General features: G+C 34.5%; 2 protein-coding genes across 2 annotated transcripts in view; one reads left to right on the plus strand and one right to left on the minus strand.

Moving 5' to 3' along the window:
• The window catches only part of LOC116291471 (tubulin-specific chaperone D), a 35,945-nt gene that overhangs the window by 5,629 nt on the left and 8,834 nt on the right, over positions 1-21,482 (plus strand). Inside the window, exons 12-29 of the mRNA XM_089024228.1 lie at positions 215-278; positions 662-697; positions 866-908; positions 980-1,040; positions 1,632-1,738; positions 1,812-1,874; positions 2,208-2,267; positions 2,444-2,540; positions 3,125-3,182; positions 3,527-3,556; positions 3,680-3,765; positions 4,064-4,144; positions 4,223-4,296; positions 5,732-5,849; positions 6,252-6,312; positions 6,469-6,491; positions 6,964-6,995; positions 7,639-7,701. Of these exons, the coding sequence (XP_088880354.1) occupies positions 215-278; positions 662-697; positions 866-908; positions 980-1,040; positions 1,632-1,738; positions 1,812-1,874; positions 2,208-2,267; positions 2,444-2,540; positions 3,125-3,182; positions 3,527-3,556; positions 3,680-3,765; positions 4,064-4,144; positions 4,223-4,296; positions 5,732-5,849; positions 6,252-6,312; positions 6,469-6,491; positions 6,964-6,995; positions 7,639-7,701 (1,157 nt within the window). The remainder of the gene's footprint in view (positions 1-214; positions 279-661; positions 698-865; positions 909-979; positions 1,041-1,631; positions 1,739-1,811; positions 1,875-2,207; positions 2,268-2,443; positions 2,541-3,124; positions 3,183-3,526; positions 3,557-3,679; positions 3,766-4,063; positions 4,145-4,222; positions 4,297-5,731; positions 5,850-6,251; positions 6,313-6,468; positions 6,492-6,963; positions 6,996-7,638; positions 7,702-21,482) is intronic.
• Positions 9,249-10,517, minus strand: LOC148914128 (uncharacterized). Its single transcript, XM_089025962.1, has one exon. It carries the CDS (start codon positions 10,515-10,517, stop codon positions 9,249-9,251), a length of 1,269 nt encoding a protein of 422 aa, XP_088882088.1.

The raw sequence follows: 21,482 nt of genomic DNA on the forward strand, positions 1-21,482 counted from the left end.
AAAAGGCTAAATTCCAATTCTTGCTCTGACTTTGATCAGTACAGAGGTCGTTTCATGGTTCAATCAGTGATTAAGCTGTGCCCTGACTTAGAATAGCCTAGAGGTTGTTTCAGTTTTTGATAAAATGGATGCATTAATTTTTTGTTATTTCATAAATGATACAATTTATTAATTTGTAGTCATTTATGATGACCATATGATACTGTGTTCTTAGATATCAGAGAGGGAACAGGTCACTGATTATTAACTTGGAAAAATCACAGAACAAAGAAATACAAGTAGGTAACAATGAACTACTGTGCTGTGATTCTATTGAGAAACCCTTAAGATATACTCTCCTTGTATCCTATATAAGTCCACCAACAATGTTTTCTGGACCTAGACAATATACCCTCCTCAGACCCTCCCCACCCCTTGGAAATCTCAATCCCCCTCCATGGGGGAAGTATGGATATTTTCTAGTACTACACAATATACCCTCCTCAGACCCTCCCCACCCCTTGGAAATCTCAATCCCACTCCATGGGGTAGATATGGATATTTTCTGGTAGTACACAATATACCCTCCTCAGACCCTTTTTGGAAATTACAACTCCTCTCTTAAGAAACATGCCTGCCTCATAAATTTTTAGACTGTTATTTTTTTTGTTTTGTTTTTCAGGACACGACGAAAAATGGACACGTTTCTACCTCAGAGGTAAAAACTACTGAATTTAGATTATAATCTTCACTGCACTTCTACTAGTTTTGTAACTCAATACTTAAATCACAGGTCTATTGAATGTAAATATTGTGGATCTAACAGTCACTGTAGTTTACGCTGGAGACAATTCTAAAGCAATCTCATTCATTTCCACTTTGACAGGAAGAGGATTATGACATCCCTGAGGAGCTAGAAGATGTCTTGGGTAACTAAAAAAAACAACTCGTTTTACTGGTTTTGTCATCTATCTGATCACCTCTTTATCTTTCCTGTTAGAACAACTATTGCTTGGATTGAAGGATAAAGATACAGTGGTCAGGTGGTCTGCTGCTAAGGGGTAGGTAATCATGATCATGAGCATCATTATCACCATCATCATCATCATCACCATCACCATTATTATCACCATCATCATCATCACCATCTTTACCATCATTATCACCATCATCATCATCATAACATTGGTCATCGTCATCATCACCATCATCATCATTATCATCATTATTATCACCATCATCATCATCATAACATTGGTCATCGTCATCATCACCATCATCATCATTATCATCATTATTATCACCATCATCATCATAACATTGGCCATCGTCATCATCACCATCATCATCATTATCATCATTATTATCACCATCATCACCTTCATCGCCATCATCATCTTCACTTTCTTATTGTCATCATTAATCACTATGAAAGTCATCACCGCCATTGCTATCATCATTAGCAACAGCAGCCAACATCATCAGATATGATAATCATCCCACATAATAATAATAATAATAATAATAATAATAATAATAATAATAATAATAATAATAAAATTATTTGTAAAGCAGAAATTCAACATACATTTTCAAATGCGCTAAAATTATAATTACAAAGTGAAACTATTTTGTTGTACATTTATTTCTAGTGTTGGTCGAATCACTGGTCGCTTACCTAAAGATCTCGCAGATGATGTCTTATGTAGTGTGTTAGAGTTGTTTACACCAAATGAAACAGATGGAGCTTGGCATGGAGGTGTGTAGCTTGTTGAATATCATGATTACATCTTGAGTGTGATCACTAACATGCATGTACTATTTGATTTCAGGATGTTTAGCTTTAGCAGAGCTGGGTCGTAGAGGTCTTCTTCTTCCACAACGACTACCAGAAGGTAACACAAACATGTTTTGGTCTATACTTATTTCAATAAAGTTAGTCACCAAAAACCTAGAAAGCTGTGATCGCTGAGAATCATGGGTAAAGCTTTTGACACAAACTGCAGCAGTTGAGGATGCTCAGAGTAGGTTAACTTGTAACTGGTAGAAGATCTCAAGTCCATCAACAGTTATCAAGCGGTTCAAAAATGTAAAATGTATCTATCCATGTATTCATATTCCTTGTTGGTCTCTGCTTTGTAGCTTTTCAGGTGACTAACTTTAATGAAATAAGTGTATACCTGTGGTATTAACAGCCATTAATCAAACATTACAATTGTTTTCTTCAGTTGTTCCTGTTGTTCTGAAAGCCCTTGCATATGATGAACGGCGTGGTTCTTACAGTGTTGGTAGGTCTATATTCTTACTGTCTTAAGGATTATTTGTTTACCTAATCACTTATAAGCCCATAAAGGTAATAAATGATAATAATAATGAATACTTATTATCACTAGTAATTATTATTATTATTATTATTATTAAGGCATAAAGAGTGTGTTTTAATGTGTGGTTTTGTCTTTTTCAGGTAGTCATGTTCGTGATGGTGCTTGTTATGTGTGCTGGTCATTTGCACGTGCATATGATCCAAGGGAGATGACAACCCACGTCAACCAGTTGGCAAGGTAAGTTAGACATTTAACCCCCTTCAAAACTCCAAGGCTCCCAGCATGTACATCTATTTTATATATAAGCATGTCTCAGTAGTCAGAGCATGTTGTTAAAATATTGTTGATGTAGTGGTTATCTTCAACCTTTAAGTTTTATTAATACCTGGAAACAACCTCTGGGCTGATCTAAATCAGGGCATGGCTAACTCACAGATAGAACCCTGAAACAACCTCTGGGCTGATCTAAGTCAGGGCATGGCTAACTCACAGATAGAACCCTGAAACAACCTCTGGGCTGATCTAAGTCAGGGCATGGCTAACTCACAGATAGAACCCTGAAACAACCTCTGGGCTGATCTAAGTCAGGGCACGACTAACTCACAGATCAAACCCTGAAACAACCTCTGGGCTGATTTACAGTAAATCAGGGCACAGCTAACTTAAAGATTGAATTGGAATTTAGTGTGAAGGGAGAAAATCTGGAGAACCCTGAAAAACCATTAAAGCAAAGGAGATACTCTTCTCACATACTATCACTTTGCCACCTTTAAATCCCTGGTGATCATTTTGCTTAATTATGCTATTTTTCTTGACCCTAGTGCTCTTGTTGTGGCTGCCTTGTTTGATCGGGAGGTAAACTGCAGGCGAGCTGCTTCTGTAAGTATCTAAGACAACATTACAATTAATATCCTCAACCAAGCTCACTCTAATAAAGGTTTAGTTCATATTAAATAAAAATCTTGGGCATTTTAGGCTTCTATTACTGGGTAACTAATTACTGGTATTTTATTACTGACAAGTGTATGTCCATGCCACAGGTTTTAGAATGTACTCAAATTCACCACAAAACAATGACTTCAACATAAGGTTTATATGTATGAACACACCAAGTCCAACCTCAAGTTGTATAGCCATTAACTTCATGTCACTCAAGGAATTAATTTAAGAAAGGTCTATTTTTCTATGAGCATCTATTAAAGTAAAGTCTTCTTTCGTTACAGGCAGCTTTTCAAGAGAATGTAGGCAGGCAGGTTTGTGTTATAGCTTTATTCCATTGTCATCCTCTGCTATCCTGTCCCTTTTAATCATTTATCATTTTAAAAACACAAGGACGAAGCAAATAAAAGCTTATTTTTTATGATGTTTCAATTCAGGGTACATTTCCTCATGGAATAGACATCTTGACGGCTGCAGACTACCATGCTGTTGGTAACAAGACCAATACATATTTAAACCTGAGGTATGTATGGTCTGTAACAGATAAGCACACTCTCTTGATGGCAAGACATCATGGTACCATAATTGAGGGTGTGACGACAGACAGGTTGATAGATGGATGGGGGGATGGATGGATGGATGGATGAATGGATGGGTGGATGGATGGATGGATGGGTGGGTGGGTGGATGGATGGAGGGATGGGTGGGTGTATGGATGGGTGTATGGATGGGTGTATGGATAGATGAGTGAATAGATGGATGAATTGATAGCTTGAGACACATTTATTAATAATCAAATGAATGTTTTCTATCTTTTTCAGTGTGTATGTTGCACAGTTCCAGGAGTACACCCAATCAATGATAGATAATTTAGTGAATACAAGACTACAGCACTGGGATGGGTACGTCATGTTCTATGTGTTTTCTATTACTATTGAATGATGTTGCTCACATCATTTGTATATTGCTTTATTCTATAGGTCAATAAGAGAACTTGCAAGCAAAGCTCTCCATAACTTGGCTCCTTCTGCTCCAAAATACATGGCCAACACAGGTAACCCAAACATTAATTATCACTTATAACACAGGTAACCCAAACATGAATCATCCCTTATAAAACAGGGATACCAATCATGAATTGTCACTTATAACACAGGTAACCCAAAAATGAATTGTCACTTATAACACAGGGAACCCAAACATGAATTGTCACTAATAACACAGGTAACCCAAACATGAATTGTCACTTATAACACAGGGAACCCAAACATGAATTGCCACTTATAACACAGGTGACCCAAACATGAATTATCACTTATAACACAGGTAACCCAAACATATATTGTCACTTATAACACAGGTAACCCAAACATGAATTGCCACTTATGACACATCATACCACCGCTCTCACTCCTCACACTCGTCCCTCTAATGACCGCATTCCTTTCACTCTTACATATCATCCTATTAACATTTCCATTAAACCCATTGTTAACCGCAACTTTTCTCTGCTTAACTCTGATACTCGCACTTCTGCTATTTTCAACAACCGCCCTCTCTTTTCCTATAAACGTGATCGTAATCTCCGTTCTTTCTTGGTCAAGGGAGTTCTTCCCTCTAACAAAGAACCTGGTACTTTTCGCTGTTCTCGTAAACGTTGTTATACTTGTCCTCACATAGTCTCTCACACTTCTGTTGTCGGTCCTAAATCAACTGTTAAAATCACTGACCATTTTGTTTGTACCACTTTTAATGTTGTATATTGTATTAAATGTACCCGCTGTAATCTTTTGTATGTGGGCGAGACTGGCCGCCGTCTTGGTGATCGCATTTGCAATCATCTTTATGATATTCGCAATAACGATCCCACCAAACCAGTTTCCCGCCATTTTAATCTAGCTAACCATTCTCTTTCTGACTTCATTGTTTTCGGTCTTTCTTTGCTTAACGGCAACAATGATTGTCGCAAGACCAAAGAAATGCGGCTCATTCACCTATTGGGCACTCTTAGTCCCAACGGGATTAATGAACGCTTTATTTTCAACTAACCTTTTCTTTTGTCTTTTGATTGTTTGTTTTTGTTTCCTTGCCTACCTTGCTCTCATTGGTTTCTTTTGTCTTATTCTATCATATATACACTCCTTTCTACCACTTCTTTCTCTTTTACTCCGATGAAGGACTAGCGTCCGAAACGTCAGTAAGTTTTTTCATCTTTCCACGGTGTATAATTTACCTTTTCATCATTACTGTTTCATTAGAAACACCGACGCAGCTCACACTAGTTTTTAGCTAGTTATATCTACTTATGACACAGGTAACCCAAACATGAATTGGCACTTATAACACAGGTAACCCAAACTTGAATTATCCCTTATAACACAGGGATACCAAACATGAATTATCACTTATAACACAGGGATACCAAACATGAATTATCACTCATAACACAGGTAATCCAAACTTAACAACTTTCTTTATCTTGTGTTTAGTTTTGCCTAAAGTTATCGTCATGACATCCAGTAATGACCTGTTTACCAGACATGGGAGTATCCTTGCCGCTGCTGAACTTGTGCATGCTCTGTATCTCCATGGTAACACTCAGCACCAGTATGTATTGATTGTTATAATACTTCATACTATGCATATACAGGGCATTATACCCTCTCAACAGTTAGAATGACTGGCAGGGCTAAAAATAACTGCAACTCATTGACAGTGTCTGGCCAGAATTAGCCTGCATAGCGGCCCAATTTGGGGGAGGCAGGGAGGCCTGTGAAGGCCCAGCCCTTTCTCCTCCCCCCTCCCCAAAATTGGGCCGCTATGCAGGCTAGGCCAGAATTGGAACTTGTCTGGTCAAATCTTTTTATGGTTGGTTATTTTGACTAGTAACGTCCAGCCAGAAAGGAGGTATGACCAAGCTAAAACTACTTTGGCTCGTCATAATGGTTGTCAACTGAACAGTCATTATTTTTATTCCTGGACTAATGTTGTGTGGTGTGTCTGTTTCAGATCAGTTACTGATGTTGTCTCTGACAAGTGTCTCACAGACTTGAAGGACATCGTACCCAAGGTATCTGTAGTATTCTAGCTTTTTTATGATAATTGTAACTGCATGTTGTGATTGGATGATTGACACAAAAACAATGGCAAGCCATTTCTGAGTAGTGTTTTAATGGTACTGACTTTAAAAAGTAAATTTCAACAAAAAATTGTTCTTTTCTCTTAGTTGCACTCTGCCAAGTTGTTCAGGTATGATCATTATAGCTAATATTTCTTTTTATTTATTGTTGAGAAACATGGGTAGTGCATGAGACTAATTGGTAATGCATGCCGATGATGGGTAGTGCATGAGGCTAATGGGTAATAAATACCACTAATGGGTAGTGCATGAGACTAATGGGTAAGGCATGCTGCTAATGGGTAGTGAATGAGACTAATGGGTAATGCATGCCGCTGATGGGTAGTGCATGAGACTAAAGGGTAATGCATGCTGCTGATGGGTAGTGCATGAGGCTAATGGGTAATGCATGCCGCTAATGGGTAATGTGTGAGCACTGCTGATGGGTAGTGCATGCCGCTAATGGGTAATGCATGCCGCTGATGGGTAGTGCATGAGACTAATGGGTAATGCATGCTGATGATGTTAACGTTTTGTGTTTTGTTTTGTTTTGTGTTATCATCCCCTTTTAATAATAAAGTCAATGGTTTGTTATTAATATAGGGGTCTTGGTGGTGAGTTTATGAGACAAGCAGGTGGGTGCCATTTTGCTTATCAGTTCACTGCTATCAGTAGCTGTTGTTTGCTACAGTGCCTTATTACAGGTCCATAGCATTTAGGCCTGGATATCTGGGGCTGATTAAGAAACTAGGGGGGGGGGGGGGGGTGGGCTTGCTATGGGTTTGACATCTTAGGTGGACATGGCTGTTGTGAATCTAATATGCCAACCATTTTCATTATTAATATTACACCTTACCTCATCATCCATGACTGTTCAGTGTGCTATCACTCTACACAGTCATAGCACTTTTGTTATATTGAAAACAGTCATAACTATATGAACTAAAATTTAAATGAAGTGGAAACAGGTAGCAAGAATTGGAAGATACAAATGACTATTATACAAATTGATTGTTGTTAATAAAATAATATAAAAATAGTATATGTCAAATAAATACATATTAAATACATAAATACATCATTATAATATATAGATTATCAAAATATTTCATTAAGATAGTTATTACGTTATTGTTATTATAATTGTAATTAAGTGGCATAATTTTTTTATAAGTGCATTTGGGCATCATGGAAAATGCACTATGTATGTATGTATGTATTATTATCATTTTTTATTACTAATAGTAATTATTATTATAATTGCTTGTTTTGTGTTAGTCTCATATCTCATCCTGAAACTGTCTATTTCTGGAGTACCTTGGCAAGGTGATCCTGTTATAGGTGAGTAGTTAGTAGTAGGGAATGGCCGGTTCTGGCGCATTTTTGCCGTGGATTTCGAACTTGGATTTCGAACTTGGATTTTTGTCACATCGGCAGGATCTAGCCAGATGATAATTTCGTTATAATAAAAAAAATGGAATCCAAAAATGGATGCAAGCGGAAGCAGGATTTATGTAACATTAGTCGATTGAGGGTGGTTCTTTTAACTACCCAACATCCTAGGTTTCCTATGCTAGGTTAAAAACTATGTTCCGATGCTAGGTTAAAAACTATATTCCAATGCTAGGTTAAAGACATCCTAGGTTTACGTCCTAGGTATCCTATGCTAGGGTAAAAACTTATTTCCTATGCTAGGGTAAAAACTTATTTCCTATGCTAGGTTAAAAACTATATTCCAATGCTAGGTTAAAGACATCCTAGGTTTACGTCCTAGGTATCCTATGCTAGGGTAAAAACTTATTTCCTATGCTAGGGTAAAAACTTATTTCCTATGCTAGGTTAAAAACTATATTCCAATGCTAGGTTAAAGACATCCTAGGTTTACGTCCTAGGTATCCTATGCTAGGGTAAAAACTTATTTCCTATGCTAGGTTAAAAACTTATTTCCTATGCTAGGTTAAAAACTATATTCCAATGCTAGGTTAAAGACATCCTAGGTTTACGTCCTAGGTATCCTATGCTAGGGTAAAAACTTATTTCCTATGCTAGGTTAAAAACTTATTTCCTATGCTAGGCTAAAAAAATAATTGTAAATGGAAGTGACTTAAACAAATAAAACATATATATATTATGGCTGAAAAATTAAGAGATAAAATTATTGTTAATGGAAAATCATATAATATACACCCAGTTTATAATAGGTATGCTGGAAGTGAAGATGGTGAGGTTATTAATATAATTAGGATGAATCCTATGAAAGGGAAAATTGGACATGACGGATATTTACGAGTAGCTGCTAGGAAACACGAAGAAACCACCCAAAAATCGTATTATTCACACCGATTTATATGGGAATGTTATAATGAGTTAATCAAAGATGGGAAAGTTATTGATCATATTAATAATGATAAACAAGATAACCGTTTGTGTAATTTGCAACTAGTAACACAACAACAGAATTGCATGAAATCTGCTAAAAATAGAGATTATTCATTTGTTAAGAATAATCATAGAAATAAGAAATATGTTAAAGCTATCGATGTTGATAAGGATGATGAAGAGTCGTTTTATGGTAGTATGTATGCAGTGCAACAGTATTTAGGTATAAATGTTGGGATTGTTAAGATGGTATGTGAAGGATTAAATAATTGTAAATCAGGTATTTCTAAAATAGATAACCATAGATATAAATTTGAGTATATTGAAAAAGAACAATTACCAGAAGATTATAATAAGTCTGCTAACAAACGCCCCAAAAAGAAAAATACTAATAGTCAGAAATAATTTATATATTTGACTATCATAGGATAGTAAAGACAGCATAATATTTATACTGTGCCTATTAGGGACATTATAAATAAATAGTCATTACCTTAAACCATTTCAGACTAACGGAACATATACCAAGCTAAACCAGCAACGACGACAGTAATAGCTATTAGGTTAGTATCATGTGTTTGTGGTGTTTTTGTAGGTTTTATGATAGATTTATCCAGTGTGCTAGGTTTATTGGTTGTATCTGGCTTTTTATTATTAGTTTCTGGTTTATTGGTCGTATCTGGCTTTTTATCGTTAGTTTCTGGTTTATCAACCTGGTGTGGTAGTTTTGTCTTTGAACCCCCCATATTATGCTTTTTTATACCGACTGATTTAGTCTCATTATTTATATCATTTACACCGAAACTCATATCGTTTGTAGCCCTTTGTAATTTATTATTGTATCCAACAGTCGATTCAGTATTTATGATTAAAGTAGATGGTAATAACCAACAATCTGGTGATATGGCTAAATCTAGTTTTACTTTTGCCTCTTGAATAGCAAACTGGTATCTCTGGATGCTTTTAGAAATGTCTTTTTCAATTATCGAGTCTCTAAAAAGTTTTAAGAATACGTCTTGAGTCTCCTTAGCTGAACCCGAATCACCAATGATTGAAGATCTAGTGTTAACCTGTGAACCTAGTACGCAATAAACGAACGCTTCTATGCTTTGATTCAATCGTGACAATCCTGCTTTTGTGATGCCATGACCTTTCTGAGGTATAAACCAATTATATTGACTCCGATCTTTGTGGGTTGATGTATAATATGCTGACAAACTATCTTTATACGGGCTCCTATAGTGGAAATTGAACATGTCTTCATTTGTAGATTTACCTTTGAATCGGAAATCTGGGTTGGATGAATCGATACCAAACTCGTTACATAATGACATTAATGCATTTTTATTGTATCTAGTACCATACCATACGAATGTGTTATCCCACGGTAGTGGAACTTGGAGGTCGTTTAGAATACACCTGATTGTATATATTACGTGAAATCTTAGAATAGATCCGATTTGAGTATCAGGTTCTATGATATGATAGCTAATCCCGCACCCACTTGTTGCACACCAGCAAGCGAAATTAAGCTGTTGGGACCAATATTTAAAATTTGGTTCTTCAATCCATGTAGTGTAATCACTTACATTTTGTACCGCTGGTGGTGTTAATTGGAACACGTTGTTAAGAGGAACGGAGAAGCTTTTTGAAGGTGTTACATATATTTTGAGGGGGTTTAGTATTTTATTGACATCATCTGCTTTATCGTACAGACCAACAGCTGGAGTTGGATATGTTTTATTAGTAAGCATAACCTCCTTTGGGAATTTATTCATCTTTTATAATATATTATAAGAGATAAACTTTTATACGTTTATATTTTTATCATATCTTGCCTTATACATATACCCCCCAAATGGATCTCTGTTGAATGAAAGAGTTATTTCTTTTGATTTACGAGCTGGTCTACGAGTTCCTTTTTCAACTCCTCCCTCAACTTGTTCACATCCACATCGTTTTTTAAAAGATTTTCGTTTTTCTTACGCCTGATACTCGATTTGAGTTTTTCGTATTTAGTGAGCTCAGTCATGATAAGTTCGAATTCGTTCTCATCTATGTGGTTGTTATGTAATGCTTTTGACACGAGGTCATTTATACTATTTTCTTTTGATTTGATTAGTTGAATGGTTTTTTCATGTTTTGAGATCTTCTTAGTGAGTTTTTTCGTTATAAAACCACAACCAGCTGAAACTAATCCAAGTACACCTCCAACAGCACTGAGAGGTACCCCGACTATGATACCAGGCCCTGTTAAACTTGTTCCAATCCCCGAAGCTGTTAGTATACCACTGAGAGTTCCTGTAGTTATTGCCATTCCATGGGATGTCGATCTTAATCTTGAATACTTCTTTCTAACATGTTCATAATGCTTGTGCTCTTCTCCTAGTCAAGATAAGACCATGTTTACTTTATGCAGTCTAAAGTTACCGCCATTTTCTAATACATTCTTTGGTAATTTAGGGTAAAGCTCCTCTGTGATTATATCTTGATTTGACATGTATATAATATAGTATTATATTTATTTATTTATACCAGTTCGATAGTCATTATGAGGGGGAAAATACCAGCAGTTATTATTTTATTGTTGATATCTGTAACCCAAAAACTTAGTCGATTTATGTATTTATTTTGGACTAAAGGTACGTATAAGCATGTATTAGGGGTATATATGACTACGCTATTAGAGGTGGTAAGTCTAATATGTGATAAAACACGGCCATGATCATTATTCAGTATGACCTGATTACTATCGATCATATCACAGTGAAGGAATAGATCGGGGATATTTGCACCTATATTATTATGGAATGAACATTGTATTAGATGTATAGTTTTACAATTACTAATAGGGTTTTTTAGGGATAGTGCTAAGGCTGGTGTGTCTTGGGTTAATCCGACATACAGTATTGTCATTTATAATATATACTCATTTTTTCTTTTTATATGATTCTATGATATACAAAACAACAGCCACTATAAGTAGCCATGCATTCTTAGCAAGAAAGCCAACAACCTCCCCAGCTGTTCTAAATATGAAACTAGCTATTGCTCCAACCATACCGGGTAGTATTTGAGCTAGTTTCTTACCAATAGTTTTCAAATCATTCCCAACACCCTTTGCTACAGTAGATAGTCCACTTTTCAAACTATTAATTATAACACCGATGATAGTACCAACAGCTAGAGCAATGCCAGTGACGGTCAGGCCATGGCGTTTTATTATCTGTTTTACGCGTTCTCTTAATGGTAATTTTTCCTCTATCGATTCTCTTTCATTTTGTATCTCTTGCCGCTCATTTACTAGTTCACGTATTTCTGCCTCTTGTTGAGCTTTTTCCTGTTTTAGCTGTTCAACCGAATCAATTAAATTATTCTCCTCTTGTCTTAATTCATCTCTTTTTTGATTCATAACTTCTAACTGATTTTTAGCATTATCTTTATGATCTTGTGATCCGAAATAAAGTTCAAATTCTGACTCTGCTTCATCCATTTCATCTTGTGTAAGACCATTTTTACTCAATTCATCATGATGTCTAGCTATGAAAGTTTCAATTTCAGATAACGTGTCGCTTTCATCCTGCCTTTTCTTACTTTGTTCTTCTATTTTTCCATCTTTGATTTTAACATTAGCATATACATGTTGTATCTCTCGTTCATTTTCTAATTCCTTTTCTAAAAGATTCTTTAGACGAGTATCAACTGACTCTCCTAAATTGCTTTTTATTCTATTAGTCATTTTACCAAAACTTTTTTCTGAGTAATCCTCGAAACCCTTAGTTAGAACACCATACCATTTTCCTTTATTAGAATCGAAGACCTCGACATAATTATCTTTACTAGTTCTTATATCAAATCCATTCTCTCTTGTTATTCTATTATTCGAAAAGTAAATATCGAGATCTTTTTTTCCCTGATCATATCTATCGATATGCTCTTTACTTCAACCAAGTGTTTTCCTAAGCTGTTTGGGTATTTTCGTATCATCAGAAGATAAAATAGACCATTTTGTACCAGTAGGGGCCTTTACTTCGATTTCGTTTCCTTCTACTATTTGGAAGTTTTTTAACAATTTTTCATAATCGCCATCATAATTAAACTCTGGATATTTTCTTAAAATTTCATTATACAGTACTTCTGCATTTCCCTTATTTAATTCCTTTTCATCAACATTCACAAGCTCCATATATTCAGGCAATTTACTTTTTGAGCTACCACGGTTAAGTCTATCTCTTATACCATTATAAGCAAAACGAGCATACTTTCCAAACCTTGCTTTTAATTGTCGATATAGACCTACACCACTAGTATCTTTTTCATAAACTTCTTCATAATCGAGAAAATTTTCATCTATTTCATCATTAACATTAATCTTTCCCTCTTCAGTTAATGGATCAAAGTCAATTCCACCAGCTTCCATTTAATATATAATAATATACTAAATAGTTTTTTATATAAATTTACAAGAATTTTGATGCTAGATAACCAGCACCCAACATACCACCACCAACATATATCATCTCATACTGTTTTTGTTTATTACTTGGTTTATAATAATCACTAAACTTAGGTTTATCATTAATATCGAATTTAGCATCTGGGTGAGCTTGACTATATAGTTTAAAAGCCATATCTGTATTATTTAGGACTTCATCAGCGTTTTTCTTATCGATATATTCCTTATTTAACCAGTCTTGGTACGCCTGTCTTTTCTTTTCATACTCACCCATTTGTCTTTGGTATTCTTCAAGAGCCTTGTCATGTCTTATTTTCTCTCCATCGGCCCTCGATGAACCTCCTTCAATTGACTTAGCTAAATAAGAGCCACCTACGAATGCTGTGGCGTTTAATACAGCTCCAGCTATCATTACAGCTATTGTTGCCATTTATACTATTACTTATTATAATATATTTATTTTTATATACTATTACAAATTTGTTGGTATAATCTTTTTAGTTTCGAGATAGTCCTTCAAATACATTGAACCAGCAAGAACTAAGACCCATTTTCCATAGTTAGGTAAGGAACTTGATGGATCATTGATAAAGGATTCTTTCATAACTTTCTTACCTACATAACCAATCCCAGCAGCAATTCCTATTGTTATACTAGCATCCATAACTGTTTTGACCACTTTGTTTTCTGTTGCACTTGACATCTTATATAATATTCATAAATATTTTATTTTTATACCATTTTACTCCATACCTATTCTCGGCACTGGGATTTTAGACGATTTTGTTTGTTTGGGGTGTAATTGTAGCTCATTCATAGATGAAGGAGCTGGTAATTTAGGTTTTTCATCTTTACTAACTGGGGGTGCATTCCACTCATATTTATTCTGTTTTCTCCATCTAAAATATAAATCAACAGCGGTCAGAGTTATTCCAACTATTGTCAATGCTGTTGTTAGTGATATTTCAGGCATCCACTTATAATCACTATTATCTTTTTCTTCGACATCATTATCCGCTTTAAGAGCTTGTTTAGCTCTTTTATGGTAATCAGCCAAACGTTTACCTGCTGCTACCTTCTTAGGATCCTTAATACGTTCTACTTTCTGTTCAGGCTCCTTAGTTATTTGTTCAATTTGTGTGCTATCGTTTTCAGACATTCTATATATGAATAACAAAATAATTATTTATATATATTTGGTCTGCTCAAGAGATGCTCAAGAGAATTATGGTCGCTTAAGAGTCTGCTCAAGAGTCTGCCCAAGAGATGCTCAAGAGATGCTCAAGAGATGCTTAAGACTGCTCGAGAGTTTTAACAGTAGTATCATGAATATACTTATCCATATCTTCTACTACTTCTTTATTGCTAGTATAATTACAGTCTATATGTTTAGCTACTTGAAATATTCCAGTTGCTAATGCAATAAATCGCCCACCTTTTAGAATAGCATAACCAGCTACATTAGTAAGTTCTTGCCTTATCATCTGATTTCCCTTAAGATCTGTAGATAAAGATTTTTTATCATCTATAGGTAAGATATAACTAGTTAGCTCAGTTGCAGCATCTATTGCCGTATCGACTAATGACCCTGCAACTTGAGCACCCATAATTACTTGATATCTAGTATAGAATCTATCAACATCTTTTGATGGTAATTTCTTAACATCCCCGAGACTCATCTTATTACCTGTGTATACCTCGATTGTCCCTAGAACTGCTAAAATATATAATTGTTCACGTTTTTCTTCTACATCTACACTATCGTCTTTCTTAACTACAGATTTTTTCTTTTTAATAGGTTTCTTGTCTGCTATAGGTTCTTCTTCGTATATAGTTTCTAATTTCTCATTATCGAACTGATCTAGAACTGTTTCCATATATTATATACATATATTTTTTTCCTTAAAGCATTTTCGGAATTTCTACATATGAATTGAATGGATGACGCAGACATAGACAAATCCTAGCATACTTTTCTGATTTTAGTATTTCCATATAATGCTTTCTAAGCCCAGTATCTAAATCTCCACCATATTCATCGAATAATGTTTGATTTGATATTCTATTCGGTGTGAAAAAGCTAATTATACAGCTTATATTATCTCTAAAAGGTTTAGCAATTGATGTTAAATGTTGTGTTAACACCCAAACTGATATATTAGAATGTCTTGCACTAAATGCTAGGTTAACGAATTGATTAGACCTTTTTTTAACCTCACTACTAGATGCAACATCATCTAAAATTACGAGTGTCGTATACCCACTAAAAACTGTCTCGATATCTAGTAATATTTGGTTAAGATCATCTATATCACTACTATCAGGTTGAATAACTATAAATCTAGGGTCATTATTAGCAAAACCTTGGTATGTTTTATTTTTTGAATATGTAGGACAAACTAAAATAATATACTCGAATTTGTCTTTATAAAGCCCTCTAAGAGTATTGATTAAAAAATAGGTTTTGCCACAGTTAGTAGGTCCAACGATTATGCAGTTATAGGGGATTTGGTGTATTAACTCTTCCATATATATATTATAATACTAATTTTTTAATACACTATCGATTTCAAACTAGAATTTACGACTTCAATAACAGCATCAGCCACAAGATACATGTGGCATGTAATTTCGCCGGATCCTCCTGTTGTACGGGTAATACCTAGATGAATCCCGTCTTTCGTGCTAGTCAGATGAAAACCCGCACCGTGTAAAAGATTGTCATAAAATGTTCTTAGATCAATCCATACGGCATATTTATCGTTGAAGAAGTTCTTCTGTGTGATATTATCACTTAATCCATAACGTTTGACAATACTGTCCCATATATCTATAGGAAGCATACCTTGACTAAAAAGTTTATTAGGCATTCCATCAATGTTTATTCCAATTTTTGTGATATTAGGATTTACGAACTTCTCACTATCTCTTGAACCAGCTGCATATGCTTCTACAAACAGCATTAAGATACCTGTGATGCTACGTCTTGGGGTGTTCACATACTCATTAATAATACTATCAGTTGCTTTTTTTATGGTGAATGATTTGAGATGGGTCACATTTTCATAGTAAAACCCTTTTCCAACTTCACAACTACTAGCTGCATCTCGAGAAAGATATTCACTTAGAATAGTCTCATACTCTAGTTTGAGGTTAGTAAGACTATATGCATAATCTTCTGTATTATCACTCGTAATACATACGGCTTTCGCTTTTTGATAAGGTAATCTGAAATGTAAGATCGTTATCCAAAGCTCTCAAATTTAGTACGCCATGTTTATCCAATATTTCATGCGGTATTGGGATTTTATATTCATCACCATATAAAACCCCTAGAGCAACTTCTCCGGTATCTGTAGTCACCTTATTACCTGCGCCAGTTCTTAGCCTACGCATATTAAGGCTCGATACGCCTTCACGAAGCATGTTATCACGCTCTCTTACCTGTTTAAACAGATCTGCATATGTATAATATAAATCATACCGATTAATAATATTTATATCCGCACTTCCATAGGTAATCTTAACCCCTTCTATAAGATTCCTGCCTAGGTTGTTAACAACTGTATTGTCAGCGTGTCCCATCTGAAGTGTTAAGTTACCCACTAGGGCGATACTATGCGGAACGTATACATACCCATTTGATAACTTTGGTATAGTCACGCTCAATATTTCACCTGGCGATGCCTTATTAGGGTTGAATGTTATTCTATGTAGGGTTCTTTCGGCTTTCAATGCAAATGGTTTTCTTGGCTCATGATTGACATCAAGCGCTTGTGATATTGTTTGTCTCATTATATAATATTATAAAAGATTATTGTTTTATATAATTTTATATGAATAACAAAAAATTAACAAACCATTATTACAACCCACAAGGCTATTGGAAGGGTTATGAAGCTATTGATAAACTAGCTGACGTTACTAATATCGAAAAACAATCTGTAAAAAAATGGTTGGAAAAACAAGCTTTGTGGCAGATATATTTACCTAAACCACATTATGTCCCCAGATATCATTGGAATGTCGAAATAGTTAATCAGATACATCAAGCAGACTTATTATTTTTACCACATGATATAGTAAAACGGAAGACATATAAATATGCTCTCGTGGTTGTTGACATTGCAAGTAGATATATAGATGCTGAGCCCTTGACGTCTAAGTACTCGACAGAGGTATCGAGAGGGTTTGAAAAGATATATTCCAGACGTTTGAAATGGCCTGAAACAATTATCATAGATCCTGGTACTGAATTCATGGGTGAAGTTACGAGAATAATGAAAAATAAATCTGTTAAAGTACAAAGATCAGAAGCTAATAACCATAGATCCCAAGCATTAGTCGAGCGCGCTAATCGAACCATTGCAGAGAAACTATTTAGTCATCAGTATGCAGAAGAAATGTTAATGGATAAGAATGAAAGATCTCGTGAATGGGTTGAAAGACTACCAGCTGTCATAAGAAGTATAAACAGCGGTGTAAAAAGAATAACTGGAAAATCTCCTATTGAAGGAATAAAAAAGAAAGAAACATATGAAAAACATGTTGAATATAAAAGACCTGTTGGATTGAAAGAAGTTAGGCTTCCACCTGGTGTGAAAGTTAGATATCTATACGCTCCTGGTGAGTTGGAAGGTGGGAATAAAAGAGCTACAGATCCTATATGGTCATTAGGAATATATGATATATCGAGAACTGTCGTGTCAGCTAATCAACCTGTCTTATATTACCTCTCTGATGGTGCACCAAAAAGAAATTTCGTCAGAGAAGAATTACAAGTTGTACCTGAAGACACTATGCTCCCACCTGATAGCGTCTTAAAATAATTTGCTTGACTTACTTGGTTTACTTAGTTTATCAACTCTTTGTGAAGCTATTCTATCATAATGATCGATACTCTCCTCGTATCTCTTAATAAACTCATTAACATCACGATCATATAGTCATTCATTAATATTTCTATAGCCTATAGCCTTAGTATTAATACCATCTGTTTCTATTTCTCTTTTATCATCATCCCTCGATAATGCTACTTTGTTAACAGTTTCCGTATATATTTGATGTTTATGACTCCTGATTACATTCATCTTTCTCATAATTTGTTGTCCCTCAAATAGACATTCCTTATAGTCATTGAATGATATCTCCCTTTTAACAACTGACCTTTTAACACCCTTACAATGTTTTGCTTCTTCAATATCTGTTTTATAAGCGTATAATTTAGCTCTAAGACCTACAAATTCAGTAATCTCTTGTCCTGCTGTCTCATCTTTCATCATACCAATAACCTTTTTATTAACCCTTTGTTTTACTCCTCGATGATCTTCTGGATAATTACTCGTATCGAACTTTGTCTCAATATCTTTCTCAATATCTTTATAGAAATCATCCGTCTCTATCTCATACATAAGACTGTCCGTATCTGTGAATAGCAGATTTGATTTATTACCATATTTTGGTTTTATATAATTATAATGAAAATCATACATCAAATTCTTTGATAGGTCAAGGATCGACATGCCTACATATATAGGCTTATTGAAAACTAACTCTGTTTTACCCATATGGACAGCAGCTAAATCTTCTGAAAATATCGTTCTTTTCTTATAATTAGGCATATTGATTAATTTCGCTGTCTGTTTTTCATTCGTTACTAGTCTAATATCTTGTCTATTACGGATGTTCTCCATTGTCTTCCCAAAAACGCTATTGTTCATCAGTTTGAAAAAGTCTTTTTCGAAATCATTTTTAGCCTTTGTACGTAATTCTGTATTAAGCCTAATATATGGTTCCAACCATGCAGACTCGTGGAATGTTATAGCTCTATGAATTTTTGTTATTTTCAACCCTAGACTTTCATACAATTTCAACGTCTCGTGGTGTATAACATATTTTGTCTTATCAGCTAGGTTTGGAATAAGTTTCTCAACTTTGTTAATCATTAGTCTCTCAGGTGCTAATGGATACTCATTATGAAGATTATGTAATTCAACAGGATATTCTAAATCTACTTCTAGGATGCATGAATGTTTTTTCCAATTCTTGATCTCACTCTTATTCATCCATTTAAACCCATGTGTAGGTAACTTCTGTGACATAGCCCACCCATATAAATTATTAGCATCTAGGTATTTGATGAATTTTGACTTTTCCTTATTATTGAATGATTTCATGTATTTGTTATTAGCTTTTGCATAACGCTTACTTATCATGCTTATACCACCTCTTATTCCAGATTCTATCATTAATAGCATTTCACTATTCGTTAGTAACTCGAGATTGATTTTTGTCTTTTTCAACATAGCATCCCAAGATAGTCCTGGAGCTGTGTAATACCAACATGGATCTAACTTATAATTCTCCATACATACATCTCTGAACGTCTCAAACACATCAGCTAATAGTATTACATCACTCTTAAGATATAGATCATGATACTCTTTCATAGATTTTATTTTGAATGTTTTCCATATTTCTTGTGCATGTTCGTAATCAGTGATGGTAGTTGGTGTATTATTCAGTTTGTTAAAAAACGCTTCTATCGGGGGTAGAGATGTTTCATTTAATTTATCTAATGTACTAACATAGTCATATGGATAAACACCTTTTCTAAGTAATAGATTAAGCTTTTTACCCTCATAGAAAAAATTCATATTCTTACACTGTTTCTTCTCTAGATTGCTAACTAACGAATCTAGACTTGAAGCCATAAATTTTAAACTGTCAATGAATCTAATCTCACGTTTAATGTTAACAACCTTACCACACTTGTTTTCAAATGTATCTACTATTATCTCCTTTTCGAAACTGATATATTTCTCCTCATTGTTTGGAATACAATCTATTTTACCTTCTGTAGAACCTAGATTTTTAATAAATAAATGTGCATCATAACCTGCTAAATTATGAAATATCACTGGTATATGCTTCGGTATTTTGTAATTCAAATTACACTCGTTATGCGCTGCACCTCGATACTTACCTGTAAGATGGTCATGATCTAATACTTTATCACCATTTAACTCCTCCTCACAAATATGACAGTGGGTAGCCTTATTATAGTTTTTGTTATCCTTTACCATCATTTTAACCTTCTTGTTGTAATGATATTTTTCATATATATTTCTAACCGTTTTTTCTATTGATTCTACAAATTTTTGACTTATATCCTCATCCTCTGTCTTAGCTGTATATTTATATAATTTTGGTTTATATAGACTATCATCATAGCATTTTACCATATAACAATAACCAGATGGTTTATGCTTTTGATACTGTTGAGTATATGATTTTTTATCATTTGGTTGGCATGTATTGATACTCTCTGTTAAGCATTCAAAATCTGCATAAATGACAAAGGGTACTCGCATAGAGTGATTATAATTATTAAACGATATCGTTGATCCCTCTTTTGGTAACGTGATTTTAACCGCCTCGTGGTTCTTACAATACTCATAGTGTATGTCTAAAGCCTTTTTCGTTTTGAATGAGTTGATACATCGTTCGCAATAATACCTACAATGTTCATTTTTAGTTACTTGTGATGATATTAACCTGCTCATATTTTTTATCCAGCAATAGTGGTTAGTCTTATTATTTGTAATCATAAGTAGGTTAACTGTTTTCTTGCTATCTTCATTTTCAACCTCGCTTATTCTAATTGGTTTCGTTTCATTAATATATTTATACACGTTTACTCGATATCCTGGATTATTACACTCAAATTTAGTAATCTTATCCAGCTGAACAGGAAATTCAATACCATCCCAGTTGAATTTTTCTGCGTTTGATTTCATAGCTTTTGAAATCCTTTCTAAATCTCTCTTTGCTGGATATACTGCTGCTGTAACTGCCCATTTGAAACATTGATTATCCTTGTTTTCTGGGTTAACAATAGCCTTTTTCAATTTTAGCTTCTGTGGTAGTTCAATCCATGATTTTGCTGCTATAGGTTGGTATTTATCGATGTGAATATCTAAGTTAACAACCTTACTAAATATCCAACCTGACCCACTATTTTGGAAATTACTAACCTTTTCTAATATACTACCTGTCAATGTTTTATAAACATCTTCTATATTCGTAGCTTGTGTAATAATAACTATATTACTGTGAAAATATCCAAATGTGTATATAACCTCTTTTCGTTCCTCTTTATAATATTCACACTCTAAAAGCAGCTTAATCTTAATTGGTTTTTGTTGTTTGTTAATCGTTTCAATAACTGTGGGTTCATATTTTTTTATAAACGACTTAGGATCGATCTTTTTCTCACCTTTGATTC

The sequence above is a fragment of the Actinia tenebrosa genome, unplaced genomic scaffold (assembly GCF_029948245.1).
Source record: "Actinia tenebrosa isolate PJP-AT-01 unplaced genomic scaffold, QUT_ActTen_1.0 PGA_scaffold0__85_contigs__length_37466705, whole genome shotgun sequence".
NCBI classification, from domain to species: Eukaryota; Metazoa; Cnidaria; class Anthozoa; order Actiniaria; family Actiniidae; genus Actinia; species Actinia tenebrosa.

Coding starts and splice junctions, on each gene's coding strand:
- LOC148914128 (XM_089025962.1), bottom strand. CDS start 10,517: ATGAATAAATTCCCAAAGGAGGTTATGCTTACTAATAAAACATATCCA.